This window comes from Bos indicus x Bos taurus, chromosome 2 (assembly GCF_003369695.1).
Source record: "Bos indicus x Bos taurus breed Angus x Brahman F1 hybrid chromosome 2, Bos_hybrid_MaternalHap_v2.0, whole genome shotgun sequence".
Lineage (NCBI taxonomy): Eukaryota > Metazoa > Chordata > Mammalia > Artiodactyla > Bovidae > Bos > Bos indicus x Bos taurus.
The window spans coordinates 127,678,959-127,704,917 of NC_040077.1; the positions used below are offsets into that span (position 1 = coordinate 127,678,959).

The window sequence follows — 25,959 nt, forward strand, 5'->3', positions numbered from 1 at the left end:
TTTAGGTCACTGCAGAGCATTGAGTAGAGTTCCCTGTCTATACAGTAGGTTCTCATTATCCTACTGCTGCTGCTGCTAAGTCGCTTCAGTCGTGGCCGACTCTGTGCGACCCCATGGACGGCAGCCCACACGGCTCCCCCGTCCCTGGGATTCTCCAGGCAAGAACACTGGAGTGGGTTGCCATTTTCTTCTCCAATGCATGAAAGTGAAAAGTGAAAGTGAAGTCGCTCAGTTGTGTCCGACTCCCAGCGACCCCATGGACTGCAGCCCACCAGGCTCCTCCATCCATGGGATTTTCCAGGCAAGAGTACTGGAGTGGGGTGCCATCGCCTTCTCCTCTCATTATCCTAGTCTCTATTTTATACATAGTAGTGTGTATATGCCAGTCGTAATCTCCCAGTTCATCCCACCCACTCTTGCCCTGTGGGGTCCATACATTTGTTCTCTTTGTCTGTATCTCTGTGTCTGCTTTGCAAATAGGTTCACCTGTATCATTTCTCTAGAATTCACATATATGTGCTAATATACGCTATTTGTTTTTCTCTTTCTGACTTCCTTCGGTCCGTGTGACAGTCTCATCCATGTCTCTGCAAATGGCAGTTTTGTTCCTTTTTATGGCTGTTTTCTTTTGCGCTGGGTTGTCCTGTTTCTGGGGCTGGAATTTTCACTCCCATCACTGGATCATCAAGTACCAGCCATGCTAAGCTGGCTATTGGTCCCTCCCACCGACACACACTCCTCAAACTTTTGTCTCCCACCTGTGAAGTGGGAATGTGGAATTGGGTCTGCCTGTCCTGGATGGGTGTTGAGAAAATGAGGACAGCCCTGGGGGACGCAGGTGCACAGAGCCATTGGCCCCTGCCCTCGGGGGTCCCCAGGCACGTAACTGCGGACCAGAAGTAGGGGTGCTCAGAGGCAGAGCAGAAGGAGGCCAGTGTGACTTGGGGTTCAGTGATCCTCGCGCACCCCCACCCCCAACCTCATATATCGTGGAGACTTTGATGAAATGGAGAACAGGGCAGGAAAGGAGACTCCAACTTCAGAAAAGGTGCTGGGAAAATTAGGTTGCCCTTTGAGGAAAAACCTTTACCTTCTACCAGGCCAACCGGTAAATCCCTAGAAGAATCAAAGAGCGATGTAAGAGTTCGAGAGGATGATATTGATCGAAGGTACCCTTTATCTGCTTGTTCCACGGGGAAACCTCCCCAAACATGAAAAGACAGGAGCAGTCACCAATCAAGAGGCAGAACTGAAAATGCAAATCAGCTCGGAGTCAGAAAGCGAAATCTAAGGGCCAGTGAAGTGGGAGACCGATTGCCACAAACAGGACAAGGAGAGTGTTAAGAAGCTTGCTGGAGAGCGGGGTGTGTGTGTGTGTGTGTTTAAGGCGTTAAAACCTTACAACTCTGGAAGACCGTGAAGCACTCATTTGTGTTGGATGAGAACAGATGATAAACACATGAAACGTTTCAGTCTCACTGATAATAGAACAAAGGTGTTGAAGTTAAGAGCATTTCAGAGATCTTCCGCCTTGATAGACTTGGTCCTGAAGATGCTGAGCACATCACAGTAGACTCGGCCCCATTCCGATCACCATGCTTCTCTCTGGAGAGTCATCTCACTGGGGAGATCAGGGCCCCTGAATCCATCTCAGCCCTCTGATGCGATGAAATCACTCACCGCTGCCTGGAGTCTAATCTAAGGAAATAAGCAGAGGTGTAGACAAAGATTTTTATAAACAGAAGGTCACTTTCCTTTTATTTTAAACGGTAACACAAAAATCATGATTTTTAAAGTTTTTTTTTCCCCTCAGGAATTTTGAATGGAGACTTTTGGGGCCAAATGTCTATCTAAAAATAGAACAGAGTTCTGGAAATAACAGTTGTGTCTACAAATGAAATGTCTGTAGCTCCCAAATCAGTCCTTTTTCAAGCCCCAGTTGCACACGCCAATAAGAAATGAGCAGCAGCATAAATACCCAAGATAAGGAGACGGATAAATAAAAGATGAGACTTCCATGAGTGGAAATATTTTGCAGCCATTAAAAATGAAGTTTATGAAGAATTTTTAATGACATAAGTGCTTATGATGTGATGTTAAGTGAACAGAAAAAAAAAAAGAGGGTACGGAAATATTTACTTTAGTGTCATTTTTACAACTGTGTAAAAACACACACTCGCCCGAAAAGGGTTGCAGGAGAGAACAGTCAAATGTTAATAGTGTTTCTCTCTAGTTAGTGGAACTGTGGGTGGTTTCTTCTTTTTTTTGTATTTTCTGTATTCTCAAATTTTTCTCTAAAGGTTATGAATTATTTTCAGGAAAAAACATGTACCTATCCTGGCTCCCCTCCCCCAAATCCTGAGAGTCTCTGAGGAATAGCACAAAGGCCAAAAAACAGGGAAGAAATAAGCCAGGGAGGCCAGAACGCAGGGCAGGGGGAATGTGATCAAATGGGTGCCAGGCCTCCAGGGGGCCTTGAATGCCAAGCCCAGCAGCTTGATGTTCACTCAGAGCCCTCTCTTTACCTCGGGGTCACAGGAGAGAGACCCGGCCCTTCTGGAAGATGAGGGCTTCAGGCTGTTGTGAATAGCTTCCTGGTGCCAACCTCCTGCCTTTATTTCCGCCCCAGGTAAGAGTTTCACGCTGACCATCACCGTGTTCACCAACCCCACGCAAGTGGCCACCTACCATCGCGCCATCAAAGTGACCGTGGATGGACCCCGGGAGCCTAGACGTAAGTGCCAAAGCCATTGAGCCAACTGGGTTGGGGAGGAGGGCCCAGTGGGGTCACCAGAGTCAGGCAGATGGCACTGGATCCCTGGAGCCGTGGGGGACTGCAGTCCTGCCGCTCAACTCTGCACCCCGGCTTCCCTGCAGTACGTGCTGATGCTAAGCCTGGGGCTGTAGGAAGCCAGGCTGCAAAGGGGAGGTGATGGAATCAGCTTGACCTCCACCCTGCCACCCCGAGGGTTGACTGCCCATTGGGGGGAATATGGAAAGGAAAGAATGGAAAAGACTGCAGAGAGGGCATTGTGTGTTTGGGGTGGAGATGGGGCCAGGTTGGCTTGACTCCACCCCAGCTTCCTCTGCCAGCATGGGAGGGAGGGAGCACGCGAAGCAGGTGCTGCTTGGGGTGCGAGGCCATATCCCCTTCTTGGAAACCCTTCCTTTGAATCTCAGGGTGTGACTTAAGTCTCATAGAGCCCAGACACTCTGACCCCAGGACCCACCTCTTGAGATAGGAATGCAGATCTGATTCCGCAAATGTTTATTGAGCACGTATTCTCTGCAGGGAGCAGGGCATCTGTGCATTTTAGCATCAAAGAAGGTTTCTGTTTCGTTGCTTCTGCCTGCTGGATGACCCAGAGTTTCAGATTCAGATTAGGGAAACCGGAGGAGCAGCTGCCACTGTGGGCCAGAGACCAGTGTTTCCTGAATGAATGAGGGAATGAATGAATGAAACAAAGAAGCAGCCAGTCATCTCTGGACTGGTTGCTTCCTGACCTCAGAGCAGAGCTCTTATGTGGACTGGCCCCGACTTGTGGCATGATCGATGTATTGAGGCCCTTTACAGTTTAGAAAACCCTCTCACATTTCTTGTCTCATGGGATTCTGAACCAGAGGGTCACTGGGTTCCCAGAAGGAGGAATCCAGCCCTGGGGATGTTGGGAACCTGGCCAGGGCCTCACACTGTCTTAGGTGTAGGGAGGTGCCCTGTCTTCCCACAAATAGCTTTCAGTTCCAATTCCAGGCCTAAGTGGGCCTGAGGAAGGAGGCTGGGAAGGCGCTGTGGCTGTGCAAGGGCAGCCTCAGTGAGGACCAGCCAGGCCTGGCCCTGGGCCACTCTCCCCTTGGGGAATCAGGCCTGGCCCCCTGATCTGTCCAGCCCACGCCAGCACCTGGCCACCGGGAAAGGGCTCAGAGCTGGGTCTTACAGCCCTGGAAGTGTTTCCCTGCAGGCTTGTCAAGGCCACCTCCTCTAACCCCCTCCACCCAGGCTCCTGATCACAGTCATCAGGCCCAAGTGATTCACCTCCCAGCTGGCACCTGCCCTGGCCAAATTCCTGCTGGTTCCTTCCCGCAGGGATTAGATGTGGATGGGCCCATGACTATGACCTTGGGCTTTGTGACTCAAGAGAAGTCTTGTCTCCTTTTTGGTCTTGGTTTTGTCATCTGTGAACGAGGTCAGTGACCCCAAGAGTCTCAAGGCGGTGATGTCTGGGAAGCCCTTGTGAGCCACAGGTGCCTGGTACAGAGAGCAGATTCTGACCCGGCTTGCCTGGCCGGGGGACCTTGGGGCAGTCCTTGACCTCTCTGCACCTCGGCTGCCTCCTCCAGGGAGTGGGATGATACCTCCCAGCCTGCTGGCCAGTGATGGCATGTGGATAGTATCTGGCTGTAGCAGTGGGAGGGTCCTTGTGAGTCTCTGGATCCCCGGTGTTCTGTTAATCCTTGTTGTCTGGCTTCCCCCATACTCCCACCACCACCACCACCACCATTGGTCAATGGTTGAACCTTTCTTGGTCAGCAGCAGGGTGGCTGCTGAGAAACCCAGGTCATAGTAATAGAGGTATTGAGTCTCTGATGAAGGAGGTGCTGTTTTACTGTAAGTCTCCAGGGGCTGAATCAGGATGAATGGGAGCCACAGTTGGGCTCAGCATGATGCTGAGCACTGAGGAGCCACTCCATAAAGCGGCGAGCTTCCGTGCATAGAGGCTGGTGGGCAGGGGACTTGGAGCTTGATGGGAAGGGTCCCAGGGTCCCAGGACCCAGCCAATGCCTGGATCCCTCAGATTCCAGAAGGGTCCAATGCCTGGACCCGCTGTGTTCAGCCCTGCCCGGCCCAGAGCTGCCCACCCTCCCCAACTAAGGCCGCTGGATGAGGAAGGAGGCTCAGCTCTCTGCCCTTGAGAGCCCCCCAGTCGAGTCCTTGTCTGCTCGTCTCTCCCTAGGTCTCCCACACCTGAGACAGCCCCTTCCTGGGGTGAGCTGGTTGGGGCAGGGATGGCATAGTTGGAGGCAGCAAGAGGAAAGGAACGAAGCTGGGCTCTGAAAGACCCTGGAGTCAGAAGCAAGTCAGTGTGGGCCAGATCAGTGGTTTTAAAGCAGTTTCTTGAAACAAAATCTTGGTTGTTGTTCAGACACTAAGTCATATCCGACTTTGCAACCCCATGGACTGCAGCACTCGCCAGGCTTCCCTGTCCTTCACTGTCTCCAGGAGCTTGCTCAGATTCATGTCCATTGAGTTGGTGATGCCATCCATCCATCTTATCCTTTGCCGCCCTCTGATCTTAGCAGAAGCTCATTTATAGAAAAGGGCGAATGTGGGAGGTGGCCCTCCTGGTCTCCTCCCCTCCGCCCGGCCCTCAGGGCGGGTCTCCCCAGCACCCCTGGTTCCAGCTCCAACCTGGCCTGCACTCGGCCACCTTTGGACACCGCCGCCTCCTTTCTCAGCTTCCATTTCCCCACCTGTAAGTAGTCAGAGGCCGGCTCAGCTGCGTTTGGTCAGCGAGCGTTCCCGGGATGCTGGGCCCTTTGCAGAGTCTCTTTTGGGGAGGGCTGCGCTGTGCGCCACGTAGGATCTCAGTTCCCAGACCAGGGGTCAAGCCTGCGCCCCTGCAGTGCAAGTGTCTTAACCACTGGACTGCCAGAGAAGTCCCCCAGAGTCTCTCACCTGATCCTCAACTACCCCAGGAGGAGACATGCCGGCAGACAAAGCCGCTTGCCCCAGGGTGAGCTTCGGTACACCCTTGGGGCTCCACCCCGGGGCTCAGGGAAGCCAGGGCTGCATGGAAGGGGCTTCCAAGCCCAGTGTGCTCATCTGTAAGGCAGGGATGGCGTTAGCTTGTGCTGTGGGGAGCTGTGAGCGTTGCATGAGTCTGTCGCTGACTGGCTCTCAAGACTCTCCTGATGGATGTTCGCCGGGTTTTCCTTCTGGGCTTTTCTCCTGCTTTGGGACCGCACCCCCACCCCAACCCCATGTGAGGGCTGAGCCTTCTGTGGGGAGGAATGGGAGTCGAGGCTGGTCCTGGGAGCCAGGGAGCGGGCGCCTTGCAGCTCCCCGAGGCCTGGCTGTGGGTTCTGTGGCTGGGTCGTTCCCCTCCGCTGCCCTGCAGAGCGTGCCCAGTCTGCAGCCAGGTGGCCAGCTGGGTTTGAAGGCTGGCTTGGTGGCTTCCTGCCTGTGTGGCCTTGGTTTCCGAGGTTCTCAGGGCTGGTGTCCCTCAGAGTCACCAGGGGCTGGTTACGAAGCAGGTGGAGCAGGATCCTGAAACATGGTGGCAGGCGGGGTCGTGCTCGAGCGGGCCTGGGCTGGACCACAGTTCGGGAACTACTCACCCCATCTCCCAGGCTCACGGGTGTTGTACTTGAGAGGGCTTCCTTGGTGGTTCAGGCCATAAAGAATCTGCCTGCAATGCAGGAGACCCAGGTTCGATCCCTGGATCAGGAAGATCACTGGAGAAGGAAACAGCTACCCACTCCAGTAATCTTGCCTGGGAAATCCCAAGGACAGAGGAGCCTGGCGGGCTACAGTTGCAAACTCAGTTGCAAACACTGAGGTTGCAAAGTGTTGGACACGACTGAGCAACTAACACACACTTGGAAGGGTGGGGCACAGGTTCCTCACTGAGGCACCGGCCCATCTTGCCTGGGGCGGGAGTGGGGGTCGGGTCTTTTCTTCCCCAAAATATACATGGGATGATTTCAACAAATACTACTTTCCTGGGGCCCGACCCTGTATCAGGCATTGTTCTAGAAACTGAGGAGGCTGCATTGAACCCAACAGACCAGGTTCTGGCCCTCCCAGGTCTCACACACTTGGGGTGGGGAGAGATGGTAAGTCATGCTGCTATCACCACGGCCGTGAAGCCCAGATCTGACGTGTGACTGGGCCCCCTCCACCCTCCTCTCCTCCGCCTTCCTCTTTGCTTACCCTACTCTGGCCGCGCTGGCCTCTTGGCCTTTGCCCTGCTGTTCCCTCTACCTGGACATGCCTCTCCTGACAGCCCTGGACACACAGACATCCCCGTTCCCCTAAACTTCCTGTCTTTCGTTTTATTGTCACCTTCTAAGATGCTATATAGCTCACGCATTTATTTCACCTATTTTTCATCTTCCCTGATTACTGTTTGTGCCCCACCCCCACCCCAGGGGGGTGGGTGGTCCTTTGCTTTGCCAGACATTGCTGTAGACCCTGGAACACAGACGTGAGCACGTCGTCGGTGTTCAGTAGGTAGTTGTTGAATGGATAAACGAGGTAAAACAAATGATTTAGCTAGATTTCTGGTAGTGAGAAGTCCTGCAGAGACAACCGAAGCTGGGGGAGGGGTGGAGCGAGCAGGGCTGGGACCCACAGGGAAGTGTCACCTCCTGAAGAGGTGATGTTGGAGCAGAGGCCTGAAGGAGGTGAGCACACAGCCACGGGGGCGGCTGGGAGCTAGAGACAGCATGGGCAGGCCAAGTGACCCTGAGCCGGCCACCAACCTCAGGTCGCCACAGTTCCATCCTCCATTCCAGGTGTGGGCACTGGAGGGGTGCCCAGGATGCCCACCCCCAGGGAGTGCACCCAACAGGCAGGAAAGGGTTAACCTCAGACCTCCTGTGCTCCCCAGATGAGGGTCCTGGCTCCCCGTTCCCACCCACCCACCCACCCCCAGGGAGTGCATCCAGCAGGAGGGAAGGGGTTAACCTCAGACCTCCGGGGCTGCCCCCTAATTAGGCCCAGGCCGCTGGAAGCCCCAGTTGTGGCCCCAGGAGGGACCCGCTGGCCCCTTGCCTGCCCGCCCGCTTCTCTGCCCAGCCGCCGACCGGCTTTCATCTGCTCACAGGGGGCCGATTCACAGCGGACCACCCCGGGCCCAGCACCCGCCTGCGATGCCGCGCGGCTGTTAAGAGCTGGGTGTAAATCTCCTGACAGGCCACAGAGCGGGCCTCGGGCCCGGGTGCCCCACCCGTGCGGCCAGGCGGACAGTGGCCGCTGTGTCTGAGCTGTGGCTGCACCAGGCCTGGGCCGGGTAGCCAAGGAGGTGGCCGAGAGGCTTCAGATGGCAGAAGGGCCCCGTGGCTGGGGCCCACATTGTCGCCCGCAGACCGCGCCTCTCCCGCGGCCCCAGCCAGCGCTGCTGCTCCTGGCTCCTGGCTCCGGTTGGCCTGCTGCCCTTCTCGCCCCTTCCACGGCAGGACACGGACCTGGCCTCCTGCCAGTCCGGCCTCGCTGCCAAGGAGCCCAGCTGTCCTCTCTCTCGGAGGTCTTGGGAAGCCAAGACCTTAGCAGCTGAGCTCCATGCACCCTGCTCACCCTTCCAGGTTTGCCCTTCGCCACGTGCCTCCACTTTCCCATGTGGAAAACGGGTGTGATGGTAGCAGCCTCCCAGAGGATCATCATGGCCCTTGGAGATGACATGTGTGGCCTGCCTAGCACAGTGCGTGGCCCATCGAAAACGTCTGCTCACGTGGTTGCCATGCTCGTCTCGAGGGGCTTGTGTTAGGCCAGGGTGAAGGCAGGGTGATGGCCCTGATGGCCCCCAGGTTTCCCCCCGGGAGCACTAGGTCCCTGGCAGTCCCTGAGGACCCAGTGCTGGCCCAGGGACGAGCGATGCCTGGGAGTAGAGAGAAGGGAGGCCCCTCCACCTCCGCTGGAACCCAGCCCTGGTCCTTAGGCTTCTGCCGCTGTGACCCCCGGGTGAGTCACCCATCTGGCCCGGATCCAGTGTTCGTCCCCCAACTCTGATCCTTCTTGCACACCTATGAGGCCACATGTACACACCTCCCCCCAACACTTCCCCCCACCACTGACTAGATCAGTGAAGAGGAGCTGTGAATCTTGAGGGCCAAGGCCAGGCCGGGTGTTTCATTCTCCTCAGCCTGTCTGCACCCTCAGGAGTTAAGAGTGTGAGCTCCGCTTCACAGATGACGCACCGGAGGCCCAGGAGAGAGAGTGGCCTGCCCTAGTCACCAGTGGGTAAGAGCTGCCCGGGACAGGCCCCGGGTCGCTGGGCCCTGGAGGCTCACACACGAGGTCAGAGCCCGGATCGAGGTGACATCAGAGGGGTCCTCAGTGAGTTAAGCCCAGCTGCTTGCAGGGGGTCAGGCTGCCAGGCCCAGATGGCAAGGGGGGCGTGCTCCCCCAGCGTCCCATCCTCCATCTGTTCGGAAACACTTGGGGGCCCATTCTCTGGCTCAGCCTCAGCCCAGGGCTTAGACAGTATGATAACCACTCGACAGGACTGGAAACCGAGGCCCAGAGGGAGGAGAGGGACTTGGGGGGTTAGAGCAGGATGTGAGTTTAGAAGGTTGGACTGGGCTTCAGAGCAGGGCGGGGCTCCTGCTGGGGTCCACTGAGACCCTCTCATCTGCCTTTCTCCGGGCCCGTCGCGGCACTGGGCCCTGGGCCTAGGCTGGGCCCTAACAGCCAACCGTTTGGATCCCCCCTGACTTTGCAAAGCCAGGCTCGTTCCCTGTAGGGTGGGCTCCAGGAAGGCAAGGTGGCCAGGTGCTTCCGTGTGACCTCGAGCATGTCACTGGCCTTCACCGAGCCTCAGTTTCTTCACCTGTGTACTAGGGACAGTGGTGGGACACCTCCCCACCTACCTGCACCCCCCCCGCTGCCCCCCACCCCCCGCCCTGCGCCATGGGGATGACGCAGGTGAAACAAGGCAGAGTGTGGCAGCTGCTGAGACCCTGCAGTGGAGAAAGCGCTCAGTAAGTGTCAGCCACCGTTTTTCTTTCCATCCCTGCTAGCTACTGCTCTTAGCCTTGCAGAGGAGCTGTGGGGCTCCGTGCTGGGAGAAGGTGGCTTCCTAGATGGGGTGGGGGGCTCTTGGACTGAGCCCCAAAGGATAGGAAGACTCCTGACAGAGGCTGTACCTGAGCCGCTGCCCTGAAGTGTGCGAGGCAGAGAATACTAGAGAAACCCTGCGAACAGAAGGAGCAGACGGAGGGGCCCCGAGCCAGCGACCCCCGCTTCCTCGCCAGTGGCTAGTTCTTGGAGTCTAAAGTCAGGGACTTTCGAAGCTGGAGGGGCCTCAGGGAGCAGTATGTACAGAGGGGAAACTGAGTCCCGGCGTGAAAGGGCTGGGCCCCTGGTGACCCGGTGAACTGGGCCAGAGCTCCCCGCCCCCAGCTCTCACTGTGGGTGGCGGAATGAAAGAGGTCTATTCTGAAGGCCCATCTTCTTTCCTCGGGCACAGGGAGTTCTGTTCTCCCAGTGTGAAGGCCGGGGCCCTGTGGCTCTGAGACTCTCTGGCACCCTGGCCCCATGGAGCCGCCTGGGCTCCCCTTCGCCCCTCCCAGGCCTTGACTCGGGGGTTCCACAGCAACATGGAAGCGGTTCCCCGACGTGCCGTGAAAACTCCCCTCCAGGAATTCTGCCCTTTGCGAAAGTAGGGTAGCATGTGGTTGGAACATGTGCTCCGGGACCACATTACCTGCTTTATATCCCAGACCAGTCACTTAGCGTAGGGTTCATCTTGAAGCCTCAGTGGCCCCATCTGTACAATGGGGATGAAAGGGGGGTGTTCAGAGAAGGAGCACTGGACTTGGGGTCAGGGGTCTGGGTGCTGACACCGACTCTGGGTGCTGGCCTGGCTTTGTGTCCCAGACAGGACTCACCGACCTGGCCTCAGTGTCCCGGTCTCCACGTGGAGACGATAATCCTGCCACCCTCGGTGTGAGCTGGGGTAGAAGTGACCACACAGGGGACAGTGACCTGGGAGGGTGGAGAGCATCCAGAGACCTTGTTTGGTCGGAACCACGACCCGCAAGGGCACCGTGTGGCCCTCCCACTGTGGCTTGGGGTGGGGGAAAGGGGTGTGACTCAAGCTCGGCTACCGGCTACCAGGCTGCGGGCGGTCCTTGAACCCAGGCGGGCTGTGAACCCCGCCCTCCTTCCGTCGGCCCGCAGGCGTCTCTGTAAACACTCTGTGCTCAGTGTGACTCAGAAACGGGACTCTATCCGCCAGTGACAGTAACAGCAAGGCCTGAGGCTTTGCAGCAGCTTTCGTGTAGCCCCATTGGCTCACTTCAAGCTTGTGGTTGACTAAGACACCCGGATCCTTTGCACCCGAGCTGCTGTCAGGTCAGTCTGCGGTCTCCACATCTATCCAGCCGGCTTCCTCCCTGTTGAGATTGTTCTCAGTGCATCCATGATCCAGCTCATCCACGTCACCCTGCCGTCCCCAGTGGCCGCAGCAGCCAGGGCGAGAGCACGCCCTCCAAGGCCTGCCAGGACCGAGGTTGAGCCCCGTGGCACTCCCCTGGAGACCCTTTCCCCAGGGCTATCCATTAGTCAGCCCTAGACGGCTCACGTTAGACAGCCAACCAGAAAATGAAACCTCAAACTTGGAGGCTACAAACTGGCAACCCCTGAGCAGGACATATTGTGCCAAGTGGGTTATTGTGTTGTTGCTGTTGGTTTCAGTATACCAGGCTTCCCTGGTGGCTCAGCTGGTAAAGGATCTACCTGCAATGCAGGAGACCCGGGTTTGATTCCTGGGGCGGTAAGATTTCCTAGAGAAGGGAACAGCTACCCACTCCAGTATTCTGGCCTGGAGAATTCCATGGACTGTATATAGTCCATGGGGTCACAAAGAGTCGGACATGACGGAGTGACTTTCACCTTTCAGTATTTGGGTTAATCGCTGACATATATAATACGGGAGATTTCACAGAAAAGCAGGTTTATGGCTTCTGGTAAATTGGAAACTGGCAACACTGGGCCCACCTCCATCGGGGCACCAGTCAGCTGGGCTGGATGGCAACTGCCCCTTCTACAAGGCCCACCCTCTCCAGTCTGTCCCAGTCTCCACCCATCCCATCTGCCTCATTTATGAAACTTGCCTGGTCCCCTTAGGCATCTGAGTTTGCAGCCTCAGCTCCAGCCACATTTACCCCAGCCCACGTTTGTCCTGTTTCCAGGGGTCCTGGGAGGCAGTAGTGGGGCCTGGCTGGTGTCAAGTGGGCCCATTTTGGCTGCCACGTGTCCCATGGGCCTGGGCCTGGGCCCTCCTTGGAGGAGAAATTGGGTTCCTTGGTTCTTGGTGGCTTGCTGAGCCCACTGTGGCCCCCAGGACAACCGGTTCCATTCCTCAGGGCTCTCAGATGCCTATGTGAGCTGGTGGCAGGGGTGTGGAGCCAGCCTGGGGGCCTGTGGGTACCAAAATCCATTGCATCCTCATTTGAAAATCAGGAATCAGGCCCATTCTGCAGCCTCCAGCTCTGTCCCCTCGTTCCCAACAGCAGTGAAGAGTCCCATCACACTTACCCAGGCCCCCCGGGGGGGCCATATTCTGAGACTGTCGTCTTCTTTCTCTGTCAAGCTAGAAAATTCCTCATGTCACGGCAGACCCCAGGACTCAGGCAAGCCTTCTCCTCTCCCCGAGCCCATTCCCCACTCTTCTTTTCCAAGAATCCCAGGTCTAGAAAATCCTCCCCACTTCCTCGCTGTGTGACCTCAGGCAAGCTTCTTTACCTCTCTGAGCCGCAGCTCTGTTGTCTTACAGAAAGAGGACCAGGCCAGCCTGCCTGCCTCAGCAGGAACTTGGGACACACACGGGCTCAGCAAGGCCACTCTGCCCCCACTCATGGCTCCTCACCACGCCCCAGGGTGGGTTCCCAAGGTTTTGCGGAAACTCTGTGGTTTCTCTGAGGCGGGGGTACTCTCTGCATTTATCAGATAACGAAATTGAGGGGCCCCCACCCAGGTGGGCTGTGGAAGAGCAAGTTACAGAATGATACAACCAGGCTGAGACCATTCAAGAAAGTTCCATGAAAAACTTGCTCTGTGTTTTCCATGCACATGCAACCCTAAAAAAGGCCTGGAAAGAAAGACCTCCAAATTGATCACTTGGGGATTTCTGGGTAGGATTTAGGGTGGGTCCGAGGAGTCATTAGCCTTACCTGTAATGCTTTTCTTTTTGGAGGTATTCACGTGTTGCTTGTGAAATGTAAAATGAGTAACTGAAAAAGTTGTGCGTGTGTGTATGGGTGTGTGTAAGGGGGTGATCCCTGTAAGCCTGATGTCATTCAAGAAGGGTTGAGGGTGGCCTTGACTGGCTGCTTAAAGGCCAGGGCATGGCCATCTTGACCCGGCTAGCTCCTCCAGGGTCTTGGAGACGAGGCTGGGGTCCTTCTTGTATGGTAATGGCAGAAGAATCCTGGAAAACGCTGGTAGTTTGTCCAAGCTCAGTGCCCCAAGTAGGTGCACTGATCCCCCTGTCCCCAGCTTCTGGACAAAGATGGGAGTCCGGCCCCTCACACAGTGCCCCGCAGCACTTGCTGGCATCCTGGTCAATTTCCCCTCCTGTCTGAGGCCCAGAGGGGAGAAGGCATGTGCTGGGGGTTCCCAGGTAGCTCTGGACTGGAGGAGCCGGCATTCCCATTCTGGGCCTTGTCTCATTCCTCTTGCAGATGGAAATGCTGGGGGCGGGGGCAGGGAATGCTGGGGGCAGAGAGTGGTACCATCCCTGGGTTCTCTCCCTGCCTTCCACAGAGCCTGCCTGAGCCCCTATGCATGCCTGTTGCCTCAGATTTCTCTTCTGCCAAAAAGTGTAACATAGGGACTTCCCTGGTGGTCCAGTGGCTAAGACTGCCCACTGGCAATGCAGGGGCCAGAGTTCGATCCCTAGTCAGGGAGCTAGGTTCCGCATGCCCCAGCTAAGATCTGACACAGCCAAATAAGTGAAAGTAAATATTTTTTAAAAAGTTTAACATAGAGGTGTAGATCTCGGGCTTTGAGTTGAACTCCCAAGTTCAGATCTTGACTCCACAACTTACTGGCTCTGTGGCCTGGAAGCTCTCTTGAGTCTCACCTGTGGCGTCGGAAGGTCAGGGTAAAATCATGGCAGCCGCAGGGCGGCCCGTACTGACTGTTCTCTGTTCAGAAAAGAGGCTGGTAACGGCCAATGGGATCTCCCTTGCAGAGGCCTAAGGTTAGACCGCAGGGAGAACTTCCCAACGGAGCAAGGTGTTTCTGCCCACCCCACCCTCCACCCCGGGATGAGCTGCTCATGGGCTCCATGCTCTGCAGGGCATCGGCAGAAGCTGGAGGACCAGACCAAGGGATTCCCCGACCGCTTCGGGGACCTGGAGCGTCTGCGCATGCGGGTGACACCCAGCACGCCCAGCCCCCGGAGCTCGCTCAGCACCACCAGCCACTTCGGCAGCCAGGCCCAGACCCCCATCCAAGGTACGTCACCCAGGGACGGCGGGGGAGCGGGGGGCGGGCGGCGGCCTGGGCGTGGTCCCCGGGCCTCAGACCGGAAGCTCATCAGAAGGTCCTTGACTGTACCGCCCTGGTCTTAACGACTGAGTGCGGGTGCCCACTTGCTCTGACACTCGGCCCACTCTGAGGGCCTGCTCCGCCCGGTCCTGGGCTCAGCCCTTCCTTCACTCAGCAAATAGATACTGCCACCTTCCCTGTGCCATCACAGTGCCTGGCCTCAAGGATCAATGTGAATAGGCAGACAGAGTCCCTTCCCTGCCCCACCAGGAGCTCCCTGTCCCCTGCGGGAAATAGCCATTGGTTCCCCAGCGTGCCTGTTGGAGTTGGACAGGACCTGCCCCAAGAGCCTGAGGCAGACACCTGTCTCCCGAGGACATGGTGGGCCCCCAAACCTCGCCTTTCTCATCTGAAAGCCAGGTGGTTGGTGGATGCCTCTGCCTGGGCCTGGGTGATGTTCAGATGATCTCACTGCACTCAGAAAAACTTCGTGAAGTCAGGTTGTAGCCCTGGAGGGACACAGAACTTTGACCTAAGAAAGGTCCCCGGTGACCCAGAGACTTCCCAGACAGGGGGGAGGAGGAGGGCAGCCTCTGGGCGGAGGTGGGGGATGGAGTCTCTCCCCCGTGGCCGGATGGACGCGGCAGGCCATGGGAGCCCCGGCCTCAGGCGGACTGTCCAGGTGCACGGGGCCTGGTGCGCAGCTCTCCGGGTTCTCTTGGTCAGTAGGATGGGTGCTGGGGGCTGAGTGCACAGCTGACCCTCAAGCTAGGCGGGGACTGAGCGCATCCATCCCCAGCACTGGCCGAGGACGGGAGGGCCGGCTGCCATCAGGCGCCGCGGGTTTGTGTCCTTTCTCGGCCCTCCGGGCCCTGGTTAGATTCCATTTGGCAGATGCGTGAACTGAGGCTTCAGAGGTTGAAGGGCCACCCTTGGGTCACACAGACCATCACTGGCCAGATTCAAAACGTCCACAGCACCTGCCTTTGGGCACCTCCTGTACTTCTGAGGGCCTAGGGGGTCCCTACTGGGTCTCTCTGTTAAGGGAGGCCCTGCCCTCAGCCCTGGCCATGTGGCCAGGCATGATGCCACACTGAAGCACTTGATGAAGCCCCCTGGCATGAAGAGAAATTTCCTCCCTTCTGGCCTGGGGAGCTGGGCCTTGGCCCTACTGAGCCCTGAAGGTGGGGAGAGGCGCCCCCCGCTCCCCGGCCCATCCTGCAGCTCTGGGCCAGGGGCTGTCCACTTTTGAGACACTCAGCAACTCTTGAGCCCAGGGGATTGCAGGGTGGAGGGGTCTGAGCTCAGGTGGCAGGGAGAGGTCTTCTGGGCTCGTGCCCAGCCCTACCCAGAAGCTGTCCGTGTTTCCGTCGCCCATCGGCCGGCCTTTGTGCAGGTGAAGTGGTCTAAGATGCCAGGCCTTCTGCCATGGGCAGGGCTGGCGCCCAGCCAGGAGCTCCTGGACCCCAGCAGGTGGGCACAGAGTGGTGTCCCGGCCAGCAGCTCCCATGGAAGGGTAGCCCCCCTCCCCTTTCCAGCTGTGTGGACAAGGTTTGGGAAGCAGCACCTGACGGAGTCTGAGACAGATCTTCTCACCCCTGTCTAGCCCCAGAGGGCCATGCCTGGCCCAGCAACAGCCAGAGGCCCTACCTCCCCGGGGCCTGGGAGGAGAGGAGGTCAGGCCTGTGTGGGACACCAGCTGACCCCACCCTACCCCTTTGGAGTGAGAGGAAGGGCTTCTGACATCCAAGACCAGGGAAGGAGCCTGACCTTTGCAGTCGGGTAGGCTCTAACAGGCACTGGCTGTGTGATCTCAGGCAAGTCGTTTCCCCTCTCTGAGCCTCAGTTTTCTCATCTCTAAAGTGGGAAGAAGGAGGTATCTGTCACAGAGGGGCTGTTGGCAGAGCCAGGCCTGGGGAGTCCCTCTTTCTGACCCTCCCCTCCTGGTGGGACAGATCTCTGCCTTCAGACTCCATCCTGGGGGTCCTCTTCAGGGCACCCGCCCCCCACCACTCCTCTTGGTTGCTGTTAACAGCTTTGACCCCCCAGCTTTGGTCACTGGCAAGCAGCGCTGAGGCCCCAACCCTCCCATACCCCAGCCCCCAGCCCCCTGGCTGCGGCCGCCCACAATGGGGGCTTCTCACAGCTCAAAGGCCTCATTCAGCCACCATGCAGCAGCTGGGGCAATTTGGAGAAGAAAATAAACATTTCCTTCCAGTGTTGGGATTGGCTGCTCGACAGCGGCCTGGCCAGCTCGGGTTTCCTGGGGCTACTGGGCTGGAGGGGGTGAGGGTGGTGGGGGGGCAGGAGCTGAAGGGTGCTGAGGGCAGATGCTCTCCCCGCCACCCTGCCCTGGGAGGGAGACAGAAGGGGATGGTGGCAGATCCAGGCAGGCCTGCCTGCAGCCCACGGGACCCTCCGAGTGCCACATACACCCAGGCCCACCCGGCACAGCCCCTGTGTTTCCCAGACTGCAGTCCTGTCTTCGCATCCTGGGGTCCCTGTTTGGCCTCCCTTTGTTTTGAAAAAAGGCTTCCCTGTCATAGGGGCAGCGCTCACTTCCCTGAGCTCAGAGCAAGGTGTTAGTCTCATGCTTGGCTCTTCCGAGGGGTGCCAGGCGATGCCCGCAAGGCTTCTCCCCCGGGGTTGGGAGGTGAGGACAGGAGCCAGGCTCCCCTGACCCCCTAGGCTTCGGGGCAGCACTGACCAGTCAAGAGATCTGTTAGGGAGGGTACCAGGTGTGCCAGAAGACCCCAGTCTCCCGGACCTTCGCCCCCCACATCTTCCCAACCTGGAGCCTGGGTGCAACGTCACATTCTGGTCCATGTCCAGGACCAGAGCCTGCTGCTGAGGAAGCAACCCCCAGCTGAGCCGGGAAGACCCCAAAGCCCAGAGAGGTTGCAGGTGTCATCTGAGGCCACACAGCGCCTCAGGCAGATCTGGGAAAGCAAAGCCTGAGAGCACCTGCAGCTCTTATCCCAGCCGTGCCTCAGGCCCTGCAAGAAGTGCCTGCCTGGAGCTGGCCAGGGGAAGGGCTGGGCACCTCCCGAGTCCTCTCTGGCCCCTAGTTTTTGGTGGACAAAGGGCTTGGGGACTGACTGACTTCCCAGTGGAACTGCTGCTGGGAGCTCACCTGCCCGCCCCCAACTGCTGCCCAGAGTCACCCCTGTGGCCAGGGTACAAGGAAGGACCAGGGTCAGGGGCTCATCTTTGCTGGGCCCCAAATGGGCCGGTTTTCCTGGGTGCCAAGAACAGGAGGTGTCACAGCCACAGCGGCAGCACAGGTCCTCATCAGGCCCCTGCTCTGGGCTCAGTGTCAGCACTTTGCATGCATTAAATCCCTAGGGCCTATTATCGTCTCCATTTTTCATGTGGGACAGCCCGATGCACAGAGAGGTTAAGTGACTTGCCCAGGAACACACAGCTAGTCAGTGTCAGAACTAAGATCTGTATCTAAGCTTGGAGACGATACAGTTAACTTCCAATGTGCTGCCTCAGAGATGGGACAGCTCCCCCTCAGGCACGTGTTGAGTGCTCAGGACCAAGAACCCCGGGTTCCCTGCCAGGTCCTGCTGTGTGACCCTCCGGCGAGTGCCTCACCCTCTCTGAGTCTCAGGTTTTCCTACTAAGGGATTTGGACTCATTCCTGAAGCCTCTTGGGAAGTTGAGGGTTTGGGAGTCTGTGATTACAAAAGGCAAGGCAGAGGTGAGGATACCCTCGTCTTGGAGCCAAACCCCCGGGAAGAGTCAGGGCAGGGCCTGGGCTGGACCCTGGGTCTCTCTGCGATGAGGGCAGAGTCCAGGCCACCAGACCCCTCTATGTGCATCTCACTTTGTTGTGGAGGCAGGTGAGGGTGGCATCTGACCCTCGTCTGGCCACCAGGCAGCTCCAGCCTGCGGGCAGCCGTGGAGATGACAGGCCCAGGGAGAGGCCAGGTGGCAGGAAAGGACAGAGCCGCTGTGGACGCAGCCCCCTCAAATGTAGGCCAGACGGCTCCCGTAGCCTCGCTGAGCCCCGCTGGGCAGAGAGGTGAGGCGGGCGCACGCACACGGGTACATCCCAGCAGGAGCAGAAAGCAGAGAGTCCCTGACAAGTTCCAGTCCCTTCCGTGCAACATGGGAGAAGCCATCTTTCTCTCTCCGCCTGTTTCCTTTATCTGCAAAAAGCAGGGCTAACTCCTTATCTTGCAGAACCACCAGAGCCCCTCTTCGCACCCATGGTCTTCCCAGCTCTTACTTAACCCAGAGGGAGAGAGGGAGGCAGGAGCTGTTGGGCCAGGCTGCTGGGTGGCCAGTGCTGGCCCTGTCCTCAGTGTCCCTGACACCAGCAGCCCAGCTGGGAGCCCAGCTTCACTCCCTCAACGGGCCTCTGCCCGGCCAGGCTGTGACAAGGACTCCGGGAGGAGAGAGACAAGCCCTCCCCCTCCTCTCCCTGTCCCGGCAGGCGACCCCGGCCACCCACAGCCCAGACACCTGCTCTCACCTGTCCGCAGGTGGGGGCCAGATTTGGAGTCCACAGGCTCCAGCCCCCGAGCAGCCCAGAAGGGTCAGAGCAGAGCCAGATCTAGAACCAGGGGGTCCCCCACACGGGCCTACGAACCAGAGCCTGAGGTCCTTTTTTTTTTCTTTCTTTAAAAATTAATTTATTTTTTAATTTTTGGCTGCACTGGGTCTTCGTTGCTGCCTGTGGGATTTCTCCAGTTGTGGCGAGTGAGGGCCGTTCTTGTGGGTCACAGGCTTCTTACGGCGGTGGCTTCCCTTGTTGGCAGAGCAGAGGCTCGGTAGCCTGGCCAGACGGCTCAGTTGCCTTGCTCATGCGAGATCTTCCCAGACCAGGGATCGAACCCGCGTCCCCTGCCCTGGCAGGCAGATTCTTAACCCCTGGACCAACCAGGGCCGTCGCCCGAGGTCATCCTTGAAGAAGGGCCCCCGGGCGGGAGGAGGGCGGTGGGCGTCCGGCTGCGAATGACCGGTCCTCCTTGCTGTCCCCCCCGCTTCCACCAGGCACCTCGGAACTGAACCCCTTCTCCGACCCCCGCCAGTTCGACCGCTCCTTCCTGCCACCCCTCACGGAGAGCCGCTTTTCCGACCCCCGAATGCATTACCCGGGGGCCATGTCAGCCGCCTTCCCGTACAGCGCCACGCCCTCGGGCACCAGCATCAGCAGCCTCAGCGTGGCCAGCATGCCGGCCGGCGGCCGCTTCCACCACACCTACCTGCCGCCGCCCTACCCCGGGGCCCCGCAGAACCAGAGCGGGCCCTTCCCGGCCAGCCCGTCCCCCTATCACCTCTATTACGGCGCGTCCTCGGGCTCCTACCAGTTCTCCATGACGGCCGGCGGCGGAGGCGGCGGCAGCGGGGGCGACCGCTCCCCGACCCGCATGCTGGCCTCCTGCACCAGCAGCGCCGCCGCGGTCGCCACCGGCAGCCTCATGAACCCCAGCCTGGGCGGCCAGAGCGACGGCGTGGAGGCCGACGGCAGCCACAGCAACTCGCCCACCGCGCTGAGCACGCCCGGCCGCATGGACGAGGCCGTGTGGCGGCCCTACTGACCGCCTGCGGCGGAGTGGACGGCTCTCGCCGGCGGCGCGCGGCGGGGGGATACCCCCGAGACCCTTCCAGACAAGTGCGGCTGGCCCAGCTCCAAGGCTCAGGGCGCCAACTGGACTTAACGCTCCAGGGCAGTCGTGGGCCCCAGACGGGTCCACTGTCCTGAGAGGCGGCCCCGGAGCTGGTGGCCGGCTCTAAGAGCGTCTCGTCCAAGAGCCACGATTTTGTACAGAGGGGTGGGGACCTCCTCCAGGACCCCGCCCCCAGCCCAGATCCTGTTCATCTCATCCCATGTCCCTGTGGGAGAAGCCCCCTCCTGCCACCCACCCCCTGCCCCCCCAGTCATGCCCACTGCTGTCAGGGGCCCAGGCCCCTGGACAGAGGCCATCTCTTTCCCAAAGAGAGGTGGTATTGGCCCATATGGTTTGCCCTCTTATCCACCGAGCCCTACAAAGACCTCCCGTTGCAGTTTTCCTCAGAGACCCCTCACCCCGTGGGCCCAGCCCTTCCCTCCACACTTACACAAGTCGCAACTGGAAGTTTCCCGCAGCCCTGAAAGGGGGGCTTCCTCATGGTATGGAAGAGGAAGGAACCCCTGCAGAGGCCCCAGGGGGTCACTAGCAGAGATGGAAAGAGAACACCCCAGGCCCGCCCCACCCCTCCCCGAGCTCTGCTCCCTGACAACTCTAAGAGGCCCCGACCTGGTCCCAGGGCCCCAGAGCAGACTGGCCTGTGACAGCAGGTCCCTGAAACCAGGGCAGGCACCTGCAGACGGGTCCTCCGTGCACTTTACCAATCCAAGCCATGTGCCCTCTCTCCTCTCGGTGGACTGGGAAGGGTCCCCTTTCCCCTAGGCTGGTCTCCACGTTGCCATTTTTGGAGAGAGCACCAGAACTGGACAGGTCCCAGCAGAAAGCCTTGGGGTGAGGGGTCATCATGGGGTCAGATGTCAGCCTCCCTGTCCTACCTAGGTCCAGCCAAGCTGCACACACCCCTGACCCCCAGCCTCCTGAGAAGGCCCAGCCAAACCTCCCAACCTCTGACATACAACCCTCCATCTTTAACCAGTCTGCTCCCAAAGCAGTTTTGAACAACAGCAAAATAAAAAACCAGTTGTCAAAGCTGATTTTAGAAAAAGAAGTTTCTCAAACATTTTCAGACACCCAGTCCCTTACAGGAAAAGGCCCCGTGATAGTGAATGATACTCCCCCCACCCCCTCAAGGGTGTGGAATTGTTAGCCGCCCCCCCTAAAACCTCCTCAAGATGTCACATTCCTTCAGCAGCATCCCACCAGCTGCCACCAAAGGGTAACCCTGCTGCGGAACAAAGGAGGCGCTGGTGAAAGGCTGGAATCTCAACGTCTGTGGCGCTCAGGCGTTTGTTCTAGAGGGTGTGAGCTGGGGCGCAGTGGCTGAGTGACGGCAGATCACAAGAGCTGTGAAGGGCTTGGCAGCCTCAGCCCCAGCTCTGTTCACGGGAAGTGCTACAGTTTGCAGATGGGAAGACAGTCCTGGCCCCCGGGTTTAGGCACATCTGAGTGCTCTGGTTCTAGAAAGGCATAAGAAACCCACTCCTGAGGTTTTTTTTTTTTTTTTTTAATTCTAGAAAGGCAGAAGTGGAAAAGGACAAGAAAACTCTTAGAAGCGTTGGGCAGCATGTGGATTTAGTCACTGTTTTCGGCCCCATCTTCTGTGCAGGTGGGAATCTCCTCCACACAGCGCCCCTTGGCGGTTGTCTCTGTAACAGCCCTTGGCTGGCCCGTCACCCCAGCCTGCAGCAACCGCCAGAGAAGCACACGGGATACACACTCAGGCAGGTTAGGAAGTCCTTCTGGTGGTCTTACTCAACCCCCCTCTTGCTGCAGTTTGTCTTCTGGAAGAAAAGCACGTCTCCTCCCTTCAAAACAGCTGCTGGGGGATTCCACTGACTCTCAGGCGGGGCGCAGGTTCTGAGGGTGGCGAGCTCCCCACTCCTCCTCAGGAAGCAGCTACAAATTCACTGCCCTGGTGTCTTCTCTCCTGTTCCCTGTGGTTGTAGACGGGCCCCAGGCCCCAGGGGGAGGCACCCTTGGGTCCCCAGGGCCCAGCACTTTGTAGCCCCCCGCAACAGATGACTACCCGCTTCCTGATATCCAAGCCCTGGCTGGGGCAGGGACCGGAAAATAAATTGACCCCCTCGCCCCCTGCCCAGTCCCCGATTAAAAGTGATAGTAGCAGTGCTGAGTCTTGTTTTTTAATGCCCATGGTGGGTGCAGACAGCTTGGGGTGGTACAAGGCTGCTTTAAAGTCATACGAGGCAAACACTGACTCAGAGAGCACAAGGAATCAAGGGGTTTGGGTACCATATTACTGTAAGCCTATTGGTGATGGGTACAGATTGGTTGTGACATATTGTCATGCTGAGGTGTTCATACCTGCTATACGCATACCTTCCGTAAAACCGTCCCAGGGCCGGGAAGAGGGTGGGGGAGGGATGGAAACTTGCTTTGCACTATAATTTGCTTGGTGTGTTTGTTTTTAATGCACAACTTGCTTGTACAGTAAACCGTCTTCTATACTATTTAACTGTAACATGGAATTTTGGCTGATTTGTTACAATAATAGGACTCTGAGAGGTGTCAAAGGAGCCTAGTGCCAGACCTCCAGGGCTGTGTGTATTGGCTTGGGGGTGGGGGTGGGGGGCAGTGGGAGAGGATGGACCCCTCCCACCATGACCAAGGAGGAAGAGGGCAGAGCCAGGGGGCAAGACCAGGACTTACCTCGCTGTCTTGGAGACCCACCCGCCTACAGCACCCTGGCCTCCCTGCACCCAGCTCCACCAGGAATGGCCACCCTTGGCAAGGGCAGCTCGCGAGCCTCTTCCTGGTGTGGCTGGAACACCAGGGAAACTGACGTCTGCAGGTGCCAACATCCCTCCTCCCGTCACAGGCGACCCATGACTTCTCACGAGTCCACAGGACAAACAGAGCCCCTCCTCCAGCTCGTCCCCCAGGCCCTGAGTTAGGGAGGGGCCAAGGCGGGTCTGTGAAGTGGCCTCGGTGAGGGCCCCTCAATGGGAACTGTTTGCTGCAACACTTGACAACCTGGCAGCAGTCAGAAGTACAAAGCAAGGGGCGCCAGCAGCTCCTCCAGCATGCGGATGAGGGGACTGAGGTGCAAAGAGGGGGTGTCATCTGGCTCCGCCTCTCCGCAGAGTTGTTTGTGGTCTATGGCGGGGCCCGTGGGTGTGATGGTGTGGGGACCCGGCTGGGCTGCCTCCCTCCCCATCCCACCAGCGAGGAGGTCTGGCCCGCCGTGCCTGTCCAGCTGGGGCTTGTGGAGGGGAAATTTCATAAAACAGACCTTATTTTTGAGCAAAAAGACTTCAAAAGCTAATCCCAAGACTTTGCCTTGTTCAGTTAGATTGGTCTGCCCGAAACCCAACACCCAGCAGGAAGTTCCCCTTTCCCCAGCCAAACCCTGATCCCCGCCCCTCTGCCCTGCAGCACCCCTTCTGCCCCAGGGCCAGCGGAGTCTTCTCTGAGCAGGAGTCCAGCCAGAGTGGCAGGCTGGGTCTGTGGGTGTGCTCTGAGTGCCCTCTGCCCGGATGAGCAGGACTGGTCCCGAAGCAGCATCTGTAATAAGCCAACACTCTGCTTCCGTGTATGTGTTTATGTGGGGGCACTTTGGAGGGCTTCCCAGGTGGCGCTAGTGGTAAAGCACCCTGCCTGCCAAGGCAGAAGATGTAAGAGACGTGGGTTCCATCCCTGGGTTGGGAAGATGCCCTGGAGAAGGAAATGGCAACCCACTCCAGTACTCTTGCCTAGAGAATCCCCATGGACAGAGGAGCCCGGCCGGGCTACAGGGTCACAAAGAGCTGGATGCAACTCGGAAGTGACTTAGCAGGCTTGGAGGGGATGTGGGAGGTTCTGAGTGAGCCCCAGTTCAAGCTCCTTCCCGCCAGCCACATGTGGGTGCCGCAGCTGAGAGAAAAGGAGGTGTGGCCTCCACAGCCCCTGACTCAGAGCTCCAGCGCCTTCACCCCAGAAGGCACAGACCAGTACACTCAGCTTCCCAGAAGGAAACGGGAGGTCCAGAGAAGTCGAGGACTTGCCTGAGGTCACACAATTCTGGGGCTGTTGAGGCAAGCGCTGCAGTGACTACATCAGCCTGCAGGTGGCAGCAGACAGCATGGACCTTCCCCTTCAGAGAAGGAAGAAAAGGGACGTGGCCTCACTTACGGTCAGAATTCAGGTTAGGTATTAAGAAGAACTTCCTAACCTCAGGAGGGTCATCCCAGAAGGGCCTGGGAAATGTCTCTATATGGAAAAAGGGTTTTCTTTCCTTCTTGAGCTCTGTGGCCGTGGGAGGTCCCTGTCCCTCTCTGAGCCTCCCTTTTCACTCAGACATTACATACGCACCTACTATGCGCCAGGTGTGTAGCAGAACCCAGGTCCCATGACCCCTGGAGGCCCCGCTTTGGGACAGCGGTTTACTTGGCTTGAAGGGAAGGTTGATGTCCCTGGCCCGGCAGTTGCAGCCCACTACTGGAGCCCTAGCCCAGGCCCAGGCCCCCCACCTCCTGCACCTCCCAGCCAGGGTAAGGCCTTTCTGTTCCAGAGTCTGTGAGCCCCGGAACCCTAGAATTCCATTTTGAGACTCGAGGACTTGGACCAGTTTGGAAAGCGCCTACAGGCTCATCGGCCCCTGCCCAGCCCCACAGGCCTGTATCCGGCCTGGCCAGAGACTGAGAGAGGTGGTCCAGGCCTTGGGACGCCCAGGGGTGGCCTGCTGGGCACCGGGCTGTGCTTGACACCCCCTGTTGAGGGATGGAGTGGCCCCAGATATACTCCTAGCCTTCTGGGCTTCTGGCCTTGGAGAAGACTTGGACTTTCATTGTGAGAGATGAACGCCTTGGCAGGGGTCTCCAGGCCCAGGGTCAGGGGGCAGCTGTGAGGGTCAGAGGAGACTTGCAGTGAGGGGCGGCCTGGTGTGGGGCCAGCCCCAGTGTTATGGGGAAGGGCCTCAGACCTGCCTCTCTCCCCCGCTGCCCCAGACTGCACCCCATAAACACAGCCAGCCAGCCCCCGCCCCCGTGGCGTGGCCCAGGGGGCAGTGCTGAGCTGCCCCAGACACCCAGATTGGCCATGTGAACCGGGAAAGCACCTCAGTGGGTCGGTTCATTTTGGAGTCGTAAATGAAATGAGCTGTCAAACGGACGGGTTGGGGGTGGGGGTGGGGCGCCAGAGTGAAAGAATGAACTGTTCCTTGCGGAAACTCAGGGTGCCCCCATTCTTCCCCATGAGGGCCAGGGGAGCCGGGGTGAGGGGCCGTGTCCTCCAGCATCTGCATCCATACCTGTGTGGCCCAACAGCTAGAGGAGCCGGGGAGCCGGATTCCAGGCTTCCTATTTTTAGTTTTGCAGCTCAAGGCCTGCTGTTTGTTTTATATATTCGCCCGCAGAGGGAGCCGGCCCTGAGCCCGGCCCGGAGGCAGCCCTTGAGTGGAGGGGAGGGGAGCAAGCCCTAGAGCCCGCTTTCTGGAGCCATCCTCCCTTGGTGCCCAGGCCAGCTGCTGAAACCGGGGTGGCCTCATGGGTGTCCTAACGGGTGGCACCCATTTGGGCCACACACCCCACTCTGCTCTTCTGAGCTGGTATCTTCGAGGCCTTGGCCAGAGTTCATTCACTCATTCACCAGAGACGCAAGCCCCATGCCACCCCCACGGGCTGGACCGTCAAGGAAAAAAGGCCCATGGATGTGCCCCAGGGGAGTTCATGGGGCAGGAAGACAGGAGGGCTCAGCCAGGGGATACAGGGTGTGAGTGAGACAGGATGGGAAGATGAACAGAAGTTCTCTAAGCAGTAGGAGAGCCTCTGGGTGGAGGGAACCACACGTGCAGCACCTGGAGGACAGAGGTGCGTCTAAGCTGGAGTGGACGGTGGGGAGCACGGAGGAATGGTGAGGGGACCATATGGGAGGCGAGCAGCCCAGGAGCTCGCAGGGGCTGAAGGTCGAGCTGAGGGGCCTGGATTTTGGTTCTGCAGGCACTGGGGAGTGGGGGCATGTTCAGATGGGTGTGTGTTGGGGGGGTCACCACGGCAGCCGGGACTGTGGACTGCACGAGGGTGCAGAGACTGGCTCACAGGCTACTGCAATAGTCCAGACAAAGAAGGGTGATGCCTGTGCGAAATGGCTGGAGGAGGAGGCATCTTC

The 25,959-nt window shown here is 58.4% G+C and overlaps 1 protein-coding gene across 1 annotated transcript in view; it reads left to right on the forward strand.

The window, feature by feature from the left end:
- RUNX3 (runt related transcription factor 3) overlaps positions 1-22,336 on the forward strand; it is a 31,586-nt gene extending 9,250 nt beyond the window's left edge. Inside the window, exons 3-5 of the mRNA XM_027520120.1 lie at positions 2,630-2,734; positions 14,024-14,182; positions 19,220-22,336. Of these exons, the coding sequence (XP_027375921.1) occupies positions 2,630-2,734; positions 14,024-14,182; positions 19,220-19,767 (812 nt within the window). The 3' untranslated portion in view covers positions 19,768-22,336. The remainder of the gene's footprint in view (positions 1-2,629; positions 2,735-14,023; positions 14,183-19,219) is intronic.
- Positions 22,337-25,959: the final 3,623 nt, after the last annotated feature.